The following is a 14,674-nucleotide window of genomic DNA, read 5'->3' as shown; positions in this document are numbered from 1 at the left end:
TTTATGAACATGGCTGCATTAGGATCTTTTCTTTTTATACCTAGAACTCCATACTGTTGCAGGGTATGCTGCTGGGCTAGTTGGTGGTGGTTGTCAAGCATTATGGTGTCGCAGCGCTGGCAGACATGGACAAAATGACGAGGAACACACACAACTGCGCTTAACTTTCAACTTTATTTTGGACACTTTTGATCCATGCATTTATAATTGACAGAAGGAACTGGACACACAAGCGCACTCGCAAGACAGATATCGTAATCTCAGTAGCAGCATCGCAATCTCTCGCAATCTCAACCTCAGTAGTCGTATTGCAACCTCAGTACGAGAAGGCCACCCCACAAAAACGAACGCGGCCCAACAAACACTGAAGAGGCTATAAAAACAAGGCATAGAAGCAAGTAAAAACAAAATGCAGGATGATAAGTGAAAAATGGCAATGAAGAGCCAACAATAAACAAAGCAAAGTCATGAAAAGGTGCAGATACGTGAAAAAAATGGCCAACAAAAGACACGCCAAAAACTTCAATGAGAAAAAAGATAAAAACAGATAAAAATTCATCAAAGAGGCAAAAATTAACAGCCAAAAATTCAATGAGAGCTAAAAACAAGTGAATAGATGATGTCAGTGAGGTGAGAATTAACAAAATGAGGTAACAATTAACAGCAAAACCTCAATGAGTAGCTAAAATCAGGTGCATGGATACCATAAATGAGGCGAAATCAGCAGGTCAAAAAACGAAACAAAGAAGTAAGAAAAGTCTTTTACATGGCTGGGATGTAGAGTACTCATAAAGAACCGTACAAGAAAGCGATCTCTTTTTCTAGGAGGGCTACTGAAGGCACGCTGACGCAGTCTGCTTTCAGGTTGTCAAAGAAGGCAGCTTCAATTATTTCTTGCGTCAGCTGGTTCTTATTTCTTGCCAAGATTCTGGTGCTCGCAAATTTTGGAGGGTCGCTCTTGCAGGGTGAGCAGTCTTGACAGTGCATAGCCAGGCTGCTTCGTTTTTTGTCTTTTACGTTTAATTTATGCTCCTGTAGTTTACACAGCGACCGGTCTGCCCAACGTATCCTTTTCCGCTGGAAAGAGGAATAGAATAGACAACTCCTGTGGCACATGTGACAAACAGTTCTTTATGCTTTGTTGTGTATTCTTCACTTCGTCCGGCTGGCTTGTTAACGCGCTTACAAAGTCTGAAAAGGCAGTGAGGTGCAGAAAAAACTACCTCTACTCCTACTTTTTTCCCAATTCTTTTCAAATTGTGGGATACCTGGTGAATGTACGGAATGACAAGGAATTTCTTGTTCTGATCTTTTTCTTTCAATGGAATGGACTTTTGGTTTTGCATGGCACTGAGCATTTTCTCGGCTATTGAAGAAAGTATTGCTGGGTATCTGGATTGAAGCAATCTCTGGGCTTGATTTTGAAAACTTACTTCTAAAAAAGGCGGCTTGCACTATGTTTCTCTTGATTAGCTTGGAATGCGCGGAATCGTAAGGTAAGACCAGCTTGTTGGCTCTTGACTCAAAGGACCAGCATACGCGTTCTAGAGAAAACCGCAACCTGAGCTCAAGAAAGTGAATGAAGCCATCCTCCGGGATTTCATGCATTAAAACCAATAGACATAAGCATTAATTGAAGCCTCATTTACGATATCTATGCACCTGATTTTAGCTACTCATTGAGTTTTTGCTGTTAATTGTTACTTCATTTTGTTAATTCTCACCTCACTGACATCATCTATTCACCTGTTTTTAGCTCTTATTAAAGTTTTGGCTGTTAATTGTTGCCTCTTTTATGAACTTTTATCTGTTTTTATCTTTTGCCTCATTGAAGTTTTTGGCGTGTTTTTTGTTGGCCTTTTTTTTCATGCATCTTCACCTTTTTATGACTTTGCCTTGTTTATTGTTGGCTCTTCATTGCCATTTTTCACTTATCATCCTGCATTTTGTTTTTACTTGCTTCTATGCCTTATTTTTATAGCCTCTTCAGTGTTTGTTGCGCCGCGTTCATTTTTGTGGGGCGACCTTGAGGTTGCGATACGGCTACTGAGATTGCGAGAGATTGCGATGCTGCAACTGAGATTGCGATATCTGTCTTATGAGTGCGCCTGCTTCTCCAGTTCCTTCTGTCAATTATAAATGCTTGGATCAAAAGCGTCCAAAATAAAGTTGAAAGTTCAGCGCAGTGGTGTGTGTTCCTCGTCCTTTTGGTCCTTGTCTGCCAGTGCTGCGACACCATAATGCTTGACATCCATACTGTTGCACCTGCATGTCAAGCGTAATGCACCTTTTAATTTCAGAAAACTCAGAAAACTTCAATGCAAAGCTCGTCGATCCGGTTAAATCTCACACCATGCAGTCAGGTAAAAAAATCTGCACCCTTGTATGAAAAATCAAAAACTAAGAAAAAAACGCATGGATTTATCACACGTGGAGGGCTACACCCCCCCCCCCCCCCCCCCAAAAGCCACTTCTGCGCATTAACGACGATTTACAGTTCGTAGCCATGCATGATAGACTACCCTCGTATACTGTAGCACTCTCTGGAACAGGGACAAATTGAGTAGCAATGCAGAGCACACACCTGCATGCATAGGTGGTGAGCACGTTAACGATAGAATTGAACACTCGCTCACTAACACATATTCAATGTGAAGCGCCTGCGCGACCCGCAGTCCCCTGGCCACGCGCGTCCCGACAGATGGCGCCTGGTGTCGAGATTAGAAGCATGCTAGCAGCCTGCATGTGAGGGTAAAAAATCTGGTCCATAGAGTGCAGTACTTTGGTGAAGCATCCTGTGTGTCGAGCATTGAAATGCAGCCCAGGGCATGGTAGTTCTGGCACATTTCTTCATTCAAGTGCACCACAATAACAAACAAAAAACATGCAGAATGATGATGAAATGGTCTAGTCCATTATTTGCACATACATGACTTGAGTAAATAATATGTGCTAACTTAACATGAGCACAACATTAAACCCAATTGGGCAGTCAGACACTCACCAAGTGGACGGAGCTGGGTGTCTGTAGGCAGTAGAAGAGGTGCACCACAAAGGGGCTGCGGCTGACGGCCAGAGCATTGCGCTCAGCCAGAACTGAAACCAGAGAGACCCATCCATTGGCTCTCCACAGTCAAAAACAACAAGACAACATTCCCAAGCACACAGCCTCCCTCAGTCCAGTCTTCTGCCACCAAGCGCAACTGTAGGGTTAAACGTCCCAAAGACTGTGAGAGATACTGTAGTGGAGGGCTCTGGAAATTTTGACCACCTGGGTTTCTTCACTGTGTGCTAACAGTACATGGGTAGCCTTGATTTCAATCTGCCCACACTGCAGCAGAGCATAGCTTGCCCTGCTGCTTGTCCCCACAGTATTGGAAGAAATCTCTTCCACATGTGCTGATACCTCTTACTGCAAGGTAATTCCTGCCACTGCACAGTCCTTCTTTTAACAGGCCACTCCTAGGACTATGGCTAAAGAGTCCTTATCCTGTTTCAAATAACTGACATCCACAAAGGAGAGAAAGAGATCACCTTGGTCGACCATGTTTTTGTGGACCATTTCGCTCTTCTTCACCACCTTGATGGCAAACAGCTGGTCCATGTGGTCCTTCTTGCGTGCCAGGTAGACCTTGCTGCATACAGTGGAAAAGGTTTGTGGCTATGAGGGATGCTAGATAGTTTTTTGTAGCATGCACTGATATCACACCCTTTCTTCTCTGTTGAGATCAATGCCCAGGGGAGAAGGCAGTGCCCACATTTAACTGCCCCGCAGAAGGGCCCTTCACATTCAAGAGAATGTGTTGTACTGGTGCATTATGTGCCAAACATAGGGTTGTTAGGAAAGGCTTTTATGTCAGAGTTTGTTCAGAAAGTTGACTCCTTTGAAATAAACTGAAAACACAAGAAAATTCGACAAAAGCATTTTCTGCCAGCAGAAGGCTTGGATAGAGTGGGATGTGTTCATTGTAGAGAGCTATCAAGTACCCTTTTCACATTTCCTTGTGCAAGGTACCAGAGCATTGTGGGCTCATCTCCACACGTGGGTTTCTCTTGCTTCAGGAATAAGCTGTGCGTAAAATGTATGTGTCCGATGCAGAGACACAGGATCACTTCCACAAAGTGCTCTTATTTATTTTATTTATTTACAATATACTGCCAGCCTCAGTCTTGGGCCTTAGGTAGGAGTGGGCAGAACAAAATAGAAAGCAAGAAAAGCATTACACGAGATGCATTACATGAAAAAAAAAAAATGCAGTGATACAACGACCCCAAGGAGCAAGTTTGCTCAGGACAAGTTGCCAGCCTAACACAATCAAACACCTCTTGTTCTGCGCAAGTTCAGCTAACAATTCCAGCTTTCAAAAAAAAACTAATGGACGGAAGAAATCAAGCACTAAAATTGCAGATGAAAATAAAACGTGACATAGATAGCATGGCGCATAAATGGCATCAAATTTGAAGTGCTATCAAGAAATGCACCACACATGCACGGATGCTTGAGCAGGAAACGAAATCTATGAAATATAATGGGTAAGAAAACGAAGCACTCGAAGGCTTGTGTATAACATCTCACAGATAAGAGTACACAATCTAGGTGCTGTAAAGCAAGCCGCATGACTGGACGGTTGGGCATTCCACTGTACTGGCGGTGAGCGCATTCCACTCACTCACTGTTCTTGGAAAAAAACTAGTATTTAAATACGTCAATAAAACTGAGAGTTGAGCTAGTTGGTACATCATTTTTTTAATTTTATTTAAAAACAGCGCAACTAATGTAGGACAGGTGAGCAGACGGGTGTCAGCCGTGTCAGCGCTGTTCCCGTCTACTCGCTTGTCCTATGTTTGTTGCGCTGTGTGTTTTTAAATACGTCAGTCCTGCAAGAAAACTCCTTCAATTTTTTTGGATGATTTGATCATGTTGGGCGCCTAGAAACTGAATTATAGTACACATCCTTATCTAGTCCCAGCATATCATGATAAAGTAAATACATTTATTTCAGTCTGTATTTACACTGTCATAACTTAAGTGTCTTCAAGTTTGCTTCCCTTATAAGAACTTTCGGAGATACTTGCCAGCATAGCAATGAAATACAAACCTAACCAATTTGCTTTGGACGCTTTCTATTTGTGTGATATTTTTCTGGGAGTATGGGTCCCATACTATTGAGGCATACTCAAGAATTAGTCTAATATATGTTTTGTGTGCTAAAAGATGGATTTCATGTGTCAACTGTCGTAGCGACCTGCTCAAGTAACCAAGCTTGCACATTACTCTTGATGGCTGCACGACTTCCATTCTCAAATTACAAGCTTGATGAGACGTTCACCTGTTGACCTCACTGTCCATTTAGTTCTGTTTTCTCTGTAAGACCTTCATGCAGTCTTTATGACGAATTTGATTTGTTACATTACGGCTCATTCGTCCGCTTTCTCATTTTTGCTGAAAACCACGTGGCTAGGGACCCAGAAAAATTCTACTACCTGTTCTTATTTGTAAGGTTTTTGCTACACGATATCCCCAATTAAGGGCTCCACTGCATATTTGGGGTGCCGCGCTGTGATTACACTTAAGGATTCAGAGCACATGACATTGCTTGTGACATTTTTCATTACTGCTTGAGACAGCATAACCAGTGGCAGTGAAGATTGAAGAGCAGTGAGGCTCTTGGATTTTCAATTCGATTTTCCAGTCTCTGACTACTTGCTGACAGGTCTCGACTTCCGCTCTGACAGGAAGCAGCGTGATGGTCACATGACCTGGCAACCTCCTTCCAGCGTTTGCTTTCAGCGGACGATCACGTCACCAGGACTCGGTTCTTTCGCAGTAACGCGGCATGCACGTTTATCTTTTGGCGTGTGTGTACCACTAAAAATAGATAACAGAGGCGCCAGTCAATCGGTGATTTTTGCAAACGCAGCGTGACATGCCTGAATGCAAAGCGTTTTACAGAACTCTGTGCAGGGTTGGTTTGCCGTTGCTATTAGCAAAGTTCCTCCAAGGACCCAGCTTTGAAAAGACATTTACAATAAGCGTTAGTGCACAGCGGTTCGCTTTCAGACCTGCGCGTTGAAAAGATTGCGAACAGCTGGTAAGACTAAGTTTTATTTTTATCAAAGATCTGGCCCTGGAATTTGCGTTCATGTTCTACTGGCAGTTTGGCTTCATGTAGACACAGAGTGGGGTCAGCCTGTAGCAATCTGAGAGAAAAGAGCCAGATTTTTTTATGAAGAAAACTCTATTTTTGTCCGCCCAAGCTGTGGGTTTGCTTGCCGTCATTTGTATTTGCTTCTCGTGCACTCGTATACTGGAGGATGTGCAGGTTGTTTGTAGCTCAACATATATTGAATACAGAATGGACACAGATTATTCTTGCCATGGAATTAACGAAAATCGTAGTGCTCTTCGTTGTTCCTCTCACAGATACCTATGTCTGCCAGGTCATGTAATATTCCAAACCTCGAAGTTTGTGTCGTAGGCCTTCCCAAGATCGAAGAATACTGCGAGACAGTGCTGCCTATAAATGCTTCCGGACTGTATTCTTTAGACGGAAGACCAACTGTTGAACATGCTTTCTCCGAAGCCACACTCTATGAATGTCAAACAGTTCTCAGGAATCCAGAATGACCATTAGCTTAATACTGAGTATTTTTTCAAAAGATTTACCATGGCCGCTCATCAAGGCTACTGGTCTATCATTGCTTGGAGTGGTTTGTGGCTTCCCATTTTTAAGGAATGGCCCAACAGCTCTTTTCCATACTTCGTGTATTTTTCCCAACAGTACCCATATCTTGTCAAAAATTTTTAAAAGTACCATGAAGATGGTATTGATAAGTGAGCCAGCATTTCATAATCTACATCGTTAAGACCTGGTGCTGTCTGCCAGCAAATAGTAATTGACAAATTTCTTGCAATATAATTAAGCTATTAAATGTTGTGTTGTATTGTGTTGGGTTTTATGGCACATAGGCAACTAAGGCCATCATGTGCCAAACTAGGGGTAAAGCAGTTCTTGTTAAAAATAACTCAAAGAGTTTGTTTATTAGCTTTACTACTTTTAAAAGATCAAAAATAGAACAAATTTCGACAATGACATTCTCTCCTAGCAAAAACCTTGGATGAAATGGAATGTGTTTATTATAAACACAAAATGTTTCCTCCTGATTTCCTCATATTTCGTGCATGATATTAAGATGTGGTTTACTGTCAGTTGTGTCACTGTTACTGCCACTTGCTGGAAATAGATTTTCAGCTGCGCCTTTATATTTTTAAAATTATTCCATGTAGTATAAGGAACTGGATACTCGAGAGGAGTGCTCGCCGAGCATATATGTCTTGTTTGCAGTCCCAGGGCTGTCAGAAGAAAAATAGTGTAGGGAGGAAATTAATTTTGCGGACTTAATCCCACATATTTTCTATGTGATAGAGCTTGTTACTGACAAAGCGTAACTTTTTCATGACTTTTTTTCGGCGTTGCAGTTGATATTTTTAATTTAAAGGCACCAAAACCACACACATACACACAAACAAAGAAAAACGGGATAGAGTGCCACTCACAACTGATTTATTGTGCAGAAAACACGCACATATATACCACTGCCGGCACATGCACAAGGAACACATTCAGCATCATGTATAAGATAAGCAATGTTCAAAGAACGTTTTCTCTGCCTTATACAAATTTGCCGCCATTTTGCTGATGCACAAATTGCTTTTTTTTTTCCGAAGGAGAACACTTCAATAAGTTCGCTGGCTTTCATATTACCACTCCTTGCTAGAAGCCGCACGTCTGAAAAACACGGTTCCCAAGTGCGTGAATGGCAGGATCTGATATGCTTCGGTAAACTGGGGACCTCTTTGCTTTGCTCTATGTTTCGTTCGTGTTCCCTGATGCGCTCATTAGCACATCGCCCCCCTTGGCCGAATTAGGAGCAACCGCATGAGAGGGGAACTTCATAAACAACCCCTTCGGCACATTTCATGGATGGTCACCCATGCCTGGTACCACAGCCTTTCCTTTTCTTTTTCCTTTCTTTTCGCTATTCGAGGGCTTCCGAGCTTCTGGGGAGCCGACCCACACCTACTCGCAACCTTCTTCAGGTTGTGGGCCAACCTGTCCACATATGACACCGCCACAGGTCTCGCCTCTTCTCGAGGGACCTCCGTCCTTGCTCCCACCGCCTTTTTCTTCATCTTCTGTAAGAGGCTCTCGGTGACCTGTGTTATGAGCACACCAGGGAACCTGGCTTAAGCCAGCCTGGCCAATTGGTTTTAAAAACTCTGTCGCATCTTGTGAACACATGAGAGACTCCAGACAAAGTGAAGAAACACTTCTTTTCACTCGTTTTGAACGCAAGGAGTCAAATGGCCTTTTTTTGCACGTGGAGCATATGTCCAATACACCTGATCTGTACAGAACTCAATGTTTAAATCTAAAAACTGTAAGAGATTATAACAAAACAGAACTGCGCGAAGGAAACGGGACAAGAAGGCACGAATACACACACACAAAGCACAGACTTCCAACTGACCTTATTTAGCAAAAGCAGAGTGCTTATAAAGGTTATCACAAAAAAACAAAGAGACATGAAAAAGCAACGTGCGCACGGCAATGACAGTGTCAACAAGACCACATGTGGTTACGACCCATTTGGCGATAAGTGCGTTAGCGCGCCTTCTTTATCTCTTTCAAGGCAAGAGATTAACTTCTTAGATGGTCACATCTGAGCTTTCCATGCGTCGTAACCACATGTGGTCTTGTTGACACTGTCATTGCCGTGCGCACGTTGCTTTTTCTTGTCTCTGTTTTTTTGTGATAACCTTTATAAGCATTCTGCTTTCGCTAAATAAAGTCAGTTGGAAGTCTGCGCTTTGTGTGTGTGTATTCGTGCCTTCTTGTCCCATTTCCTTCGCGCAGTTCTGTTTTGTTATAGCCATGAACCGACTAGCTCAACATCACGTCTTACAGTAAGAAATTGTTCACAGGCAGTCCGCAAGTAAAATCCAAGTCTTATCCATGCTGTTAAAAAGGGATGAAACACAGTCTACGGTATCAGCGAAATTAAAGCATTTTTCTTCGCTTGTGGTTTTGGCGCCTTTAAATTCAAAATAATCAGCTACCAACAAGAAGTTCTCGTAGATGTAGTGAGTTTAGCTCTTTGGTTAAAAACTAACAAGTTGAATATGTATGAAAAATAGCCCAGACTTCTTGCTATCGTGCATTCCTGCGTGATGGGCCCCGCACCACTCCTGAGGTTCGAGGGATGGCAAGATGCACAAAAGAAAGGACACAAGCTGTAAACAGTTTATTTAGTTGATCAACACTGAGCTCTTCTCTTCCAAAGGCGTAGCTTACTATGAATGATTGATGGAGAAGACAAAACGCTGATAATAGCAGGAAGATGGCCAATTTCATGCAGGTTATCCAAAACTTCCCGTTTAAAATCACTAAAACTGATGGTGAACAGAAAGATGAATCTAAGCAACTCATACTTCCAATTTGGATAGCAATATGTCTGCTTGTCCATGTTGAGTAGACATATATTATTGCCTAAAACAAAATCTAAAATACAACCTCTTGTGCCAGTTTACTTCCCCAAAATGAGGAGTGAGCATTAAAATCGCCAACTAATATAAGTTGTAAGTCATGAACAGTTACCTTAAGGTTTTGCTCAAGATAAACTGAGCGCATAGTCATTGTTTCAAAATTCAAAATTGTGACTGCAATGGCTTCAAATTTAACTTTTAGTACCACATTGCAAGTTGGAATGCTACTTTGTACTATTAAGGTGACACCTCCAGATATCCTGTTTGCCTGCTCACAATCACAACGAAATACTTGGTGCTTTCTTAAAATATTTACATGTTGAGTACCTAAACTGGTCTCTCATAGACAAAAAGGAGAAAGTGAATTTAGGATACCTTTTACTTCACTGCAGCTTTTTATTAGCAGTTCCAATGTATGAGCAACACCTTGTTTGCTACATTGACCCTTTGAGGGTCAAATTTTTTTTAAAGACTTTCCCAGATGGTCAAATTACTTAATTGCGGATTTCGAAGGTTCCATATGAGTAAAGTCAAGGAACCGCTGTAGAAAAATATTAGGAAACGTATTTTGGAGTCAACATTGCTCAACGCTGAAACTTGGGAACCTCAGGAAACTCAGTAAACAAGGACAGCAAGAATACCTCGTGAGCTTCGATGATAAACAAGCTAACAGCAGCCACAATAAAGATGGAAAACGGCTTCTGTGGCTCCTACATGGGTGTGGCCATAGACACAAAATCGAATTTCGCGTGCCTCAGTTGCAATGCAAAGGCGTTGCTGCAGACCGGGCAACAAACTGCAGCTAGGAATCAGTTCTATTTATCCCCTGCATGGAAGCGCCCTTAAACATAGAAATCAAGTTTCGCGCCTCCGTTGCGATCACATGGCGAAACCGAAACTGTGAAAGGACTGGGCGACACGCTGCAGCTAGGAATCACTTCTGCTTATCTTCGCAAGAAGGCAGCGCAATAAATTTCAAGCGCTTCTTGCAAGTCCTAGGAGGTGGCAGCGGCTCCCAGTAAGCATGTATCATCATTAGGGCGCGAAATTTCTAACCGAGGATTGAAACCGTATGAGATTAAAAGAAAACTAACAGCCATGCTGAAAATGGACTGCCTTTAAAATAGTTTGACATCCTTGGAAACCAAGATGGCTAAGTTTGATAAAATCCAGAATGTTGTTTTACCGTGCAAAACCAGTGGTGATCTTTTAAAGAAACAAATCAGGCTCTAGTAAAAAAAGGTTGATCTAGATAATCGGTTTCGGAGGTGCAATTTGCTTCACTTTTGAAGATAAAGATGAGCATAAAGTGTACAGAAAATCTAGAAAACTTGTTTGAGACCTTTGCAGTACTACACTGAAAATCAATGAGGTAGAAATTGAGAGGACGTACAGAATTGTAAAATTTAGATCTGGGAAATGTCCTCCAATTATTGTTAAAGTTTCTACATTCCAAGGTAAACAGGCTGTTCTTACTAATGCAAAAAGAAAAAGATTAGAGGAGTTCAACGCTGCTGAACTAAATGTGAAGCGAAAGCTTTGGCTGCGGGCAACTGATTGTTGCATCGAACACAACTAGCACTCCTTTGAATGCATCAAAGTTCACCGGTGTTCTATGCGAAACCCATTTTCATGCCTGTTATGCAACGAAAGTGCCTGGCAGTACTTTACCTTCCTAATTTTACCCTCCCACATGTAAAGAGATGCCCCAGTTTCAGGCGCCAATACTGGAGGCTCGAGCTCGCTGGCATAGTAAAGCAAAGAACTGAAAGAGGAAAGCATTATGGGACTATGCTAAACTGCACCATCAGGAGAATGACAGAGTAGCTCTCAAATATGATGTATTGTACAAATAAATCGAACAGTACAGTACTGTGTAATAAGTTGGAGACATATGGTGTCTGTGGTCAAGCTCTCAACCTAATTCTGTCTTATTTATCCATGTTGCCAACAATATGTGCAAATAAGAAATTAAAAATCTACTACACAACCCTTATCCAACGATGTGCCACAAGGCAACATCCTTGGTCCGCTACTATTTAACACATATATAAATGACATCATCAAAATAGATCCCCGTGCATATTTTGTTATTTATGCAGACGACGCAAGTATATTTCTTTCTGGACAAACAGGAAACAAAGTTATATGCGAAGCAAATAGAGAAATGACAAATTTAGCCATATGGTCAGAAGCGAACTCTCTTCGGGGTAACGTATCTAAATCAAAACCAGTGATATTCTGCCCTAATAACAAAGAATACAACATACTTTTCAGTACCTCCTATAAATCGCAGGACACAGAAATAGTAAAATATTTTAAACCCCTCGAGGTCATATTTTCGGAACACACAGCAATGGGATGAACAAATAAATAATATTGCTCTAAATGTTTCCAAGGCGCTTCATGTCCCATCACAGATCCATCCTACCCTTCAAGGCTACACAAATCTTATATGCTCACTTTAACTATTACACATTACTATGAGCCACAACTCACTCAAAAAACTTACTGTCCTAGAGAAGAAAATACTTGGGCTTGTATACCAACCTCCCGCACCGACATACTACACAACATTTATTTCCTCAGTTTGAAATTGTTACATGTGTTCAAACTCTACTCCTACAACGCTTCAAATCTCAAAATAAAAGGCACCTCTCATTCTAAACATGCCACCTTCAGTTCAGTTCAGTCGTGTCCGACTCTTCGTGACCCTATGGACCATATCACGACATGCTTTCCGGTCTCTCACTATCTTCCTAACATCACATAATTTCATCTGCAGCGCCTCGAAGATGCCATCCAACCATCGCGTTTGCTGCCTACCCCTTCTCCGGTGACCATCAACCTTTCCCAACATCAAATCTTTCTCCAGCGACTCCTCTCTTCTCATCAGATGACCAAAGTAGCTGAGCTTTAACTTTAGAATTTGACCCTCCAATGAGCAGTCAGGGTTTATGGTCGACAATATCGACTGATTTGATTTTCTTGCCGTCCAAGGAACTCTCAAGAGTCTCCACCAGCACAATTCAAACGCATTAATCCTTCGGCGGTCAACCTTCTTCACAGTCCAACTCTCGCATCCATACATCACAACTGGAAAGACCATAGCAGGAGCTATACGGATCTTGGTTGGCAATCTAATGTCTCTGCTCTTTACTAGGCGGTCAAGGCTAACCATTGCTCTCTTTCCCAGAAGCAGGCGTCTCCTAATTTCATGGCTGCAGTCTCCTTCCGGGGTGATCTTGGAGCCCAAGAAGAGAAAATCTGTCACAGCTTCCACTTCTTGCCCCTTGATGCACCAGGACTTGATAGGGCAAGAGGCCATGATCTTAGTCTTTTTAATGTTCAGTTTGAGCCCAAACTTCTCACTCTCTTCTTGTACGCGCATCAGAAGTCTCTTGAGCTCCACATCACTTTCTGCCATTAAAGTGGTATCATCTGCATATCTATGGTTGTTGATACGTTTTCCAGCAATCCTCACTCCAGCTGAAGACTCGTCCAGACCGGCCTTCCTCATGATGCACTCTGCATATAGGTTAAATAGGCAGGGCAACAGTATGCAGTCTGGTCTCACTCCTTTCTCAATCGGAAACCAATCACTAAGACCATGCCCCGTTCTGACTGCGGCCTCTTGCCCTTCATGCCGGTTCCTGAGGAGACAGATGAGGTGAACTGGAACTCCCATCTCTTGGAGAGCTTGCCACAATCTGCTGTGATCTACGCAGTCAAACGCTTTTGCATAATCAATAAAGCAGAAGTAGATGGGTTTCTGGAACTCTCTTGCTTTTTCCATGATCCAGCAAAGGTTGGCAATCTGGTCTCTAGTCCCTCTGCCCTTGTGAAACCCGGCTTGCACGTCCGGAAGCTCCCGATCCACATGCTGCTGCAGCCTACCTTGGAGGAGTTTCAACATCACCTTGCTAGCATGCGAAATAAGCGCGATCGTGCGGTAGTTGAAACAATCCTTGGCACTGCCTTTCTTTGGAATGGGAATGTACACTGATCTCCTCCAATCCTGTGGCCACTGCAGGGTTGTCCAAATCTTCTGACATAATGTATGCAGAATGTTAACAGCGTCATGGTTGAGGTTTTGAAGCAACTCAGCTGGAATGCCATCAATTCCGCTAGCTTTGTTCTTAGCAAGGCTGGCTAAGGCCCATTCAACTTCACTCATCAGGATGCCCGGCTTGAGATCAGTAATCACAACCGTCTTATGTTGGGTTTGCACATCCGGGTCCTTCTTGCACAGTTCTGTATATTCCTGCCCCCTCTTCTTTATCTCTGAAGCTTCAGTGAGGTCCCTGCCTTGTTTGTCCTTTATCACACCCAGCTTAGCGCAGAAACTTCTCTTGATATCTTTGATTGTCTTAGAGCTCTTGTGTTCATCAATTGGCTGTTGCCCTCAACTGCTTGGCACTGTATGTTCAGGAAGGCATTCTTATCACTCCTTGCTATTTTCTGAAAACCCGCATTGAGAACCTTGTATCTTTCCCTTTCCCCCATAACTTATGCCATCCTCCTTTCCTCAGCTATTTGCAAGACCTCTTCAGATAACTAGTTTGCTTTCTTGCATTTATTTTGCTTTGGAACTACCTTAGTAGCAACTTCTTGTATTATATCACGAACATCAGTCCACACCTCTTCAGGCTCTGTCTTCTAGATCTAATTCTTGAAATCGATTCCTCACTTCCACAGCATATTCTGATGGAATTTGATCCAGATCATACCTGAAAGGCCTGCTAGTTTTCTGCGTTTTCCTGAATCGAGCTTAAATTTGGCAACAAGAAGCTGATGATCGGTGTCACAATCGGCCCCAGGCCTTGTTTTTACTGCTTGTATAGCGCTTCTCCATCTCTGCCGGCAAAGAATATAATCAATCTGATTCCTGTACAGACCGTCCGGTGAAGTCCATGTGTACAGGCGCCTCTTGTGCTGTTGAAAGTGAGTATTAGCTATGGTCAGGTTGCTTTCGCGACAAAACTCTACTAGCCTCCGCCCAGCTCCGCCCACCAAGACCGAACTTGCTTGTAACTCCGGATATTTCTTCACTCCCAACCTTAGCATTCCAGTCTCCTATAAGAAAAAGGTCATCTGATGATGGAGTGCGGTCTAAAAGGCATTGCA

At 42.6% G+C, this 14,674-nt stretch overlaps 1 protein-coding gene across 3 annotated transcripts in view; it reads right to left on the bottom strand.

Moving 5' to 3' along the window:
- The window catches only part of gwl (serine/threonine-protein kinase greatwall), a 267,750-nt gene that overhangs the window by 188,140 nt on the left and 64,936 nt on the right, over positions 1 to 14,674 (bottom strand). For all 3 annotated transcript variants that reach the window (XM_084595827.1, XM_084595828.1, XM_084595826.1), the window contains 2 exons: positions 3,535 to 3,635; positions 3,005 to 3,096 (listed from right to left, as the gene is read on the bottom strand). In XM_084595827.1, the coding sequence (XP_084451953.1) occupies positions 3,005 to 3,096; positions 3,535 to 3,635 (193 nt within the window). The remainder of the gene's footprint in view (positions 1 to 3,004; positions 3,097 to 3,534; positions 3,636 to 14,674) is intronic.

This window comes from Amblyomma maculatum, chromosome 2, assembly GCF_055883805.1.
Source record: "Amblyomma maculatum isolate TAMU_Amacu chromosome 2, ASM5588380v1, whole genome shotgun sequence".
NCBI lineage: Eukaryota > Metazoa > Arthropoda > Arachnida > Ixodida > Ixodidae > Amblyomma > Amblyomma maculatum.
The sequence above is the reverse complement of the archived record's forward strand: the minus strand, read 5'-3'. Positions and strand labels throughout refer to the sequence as shown.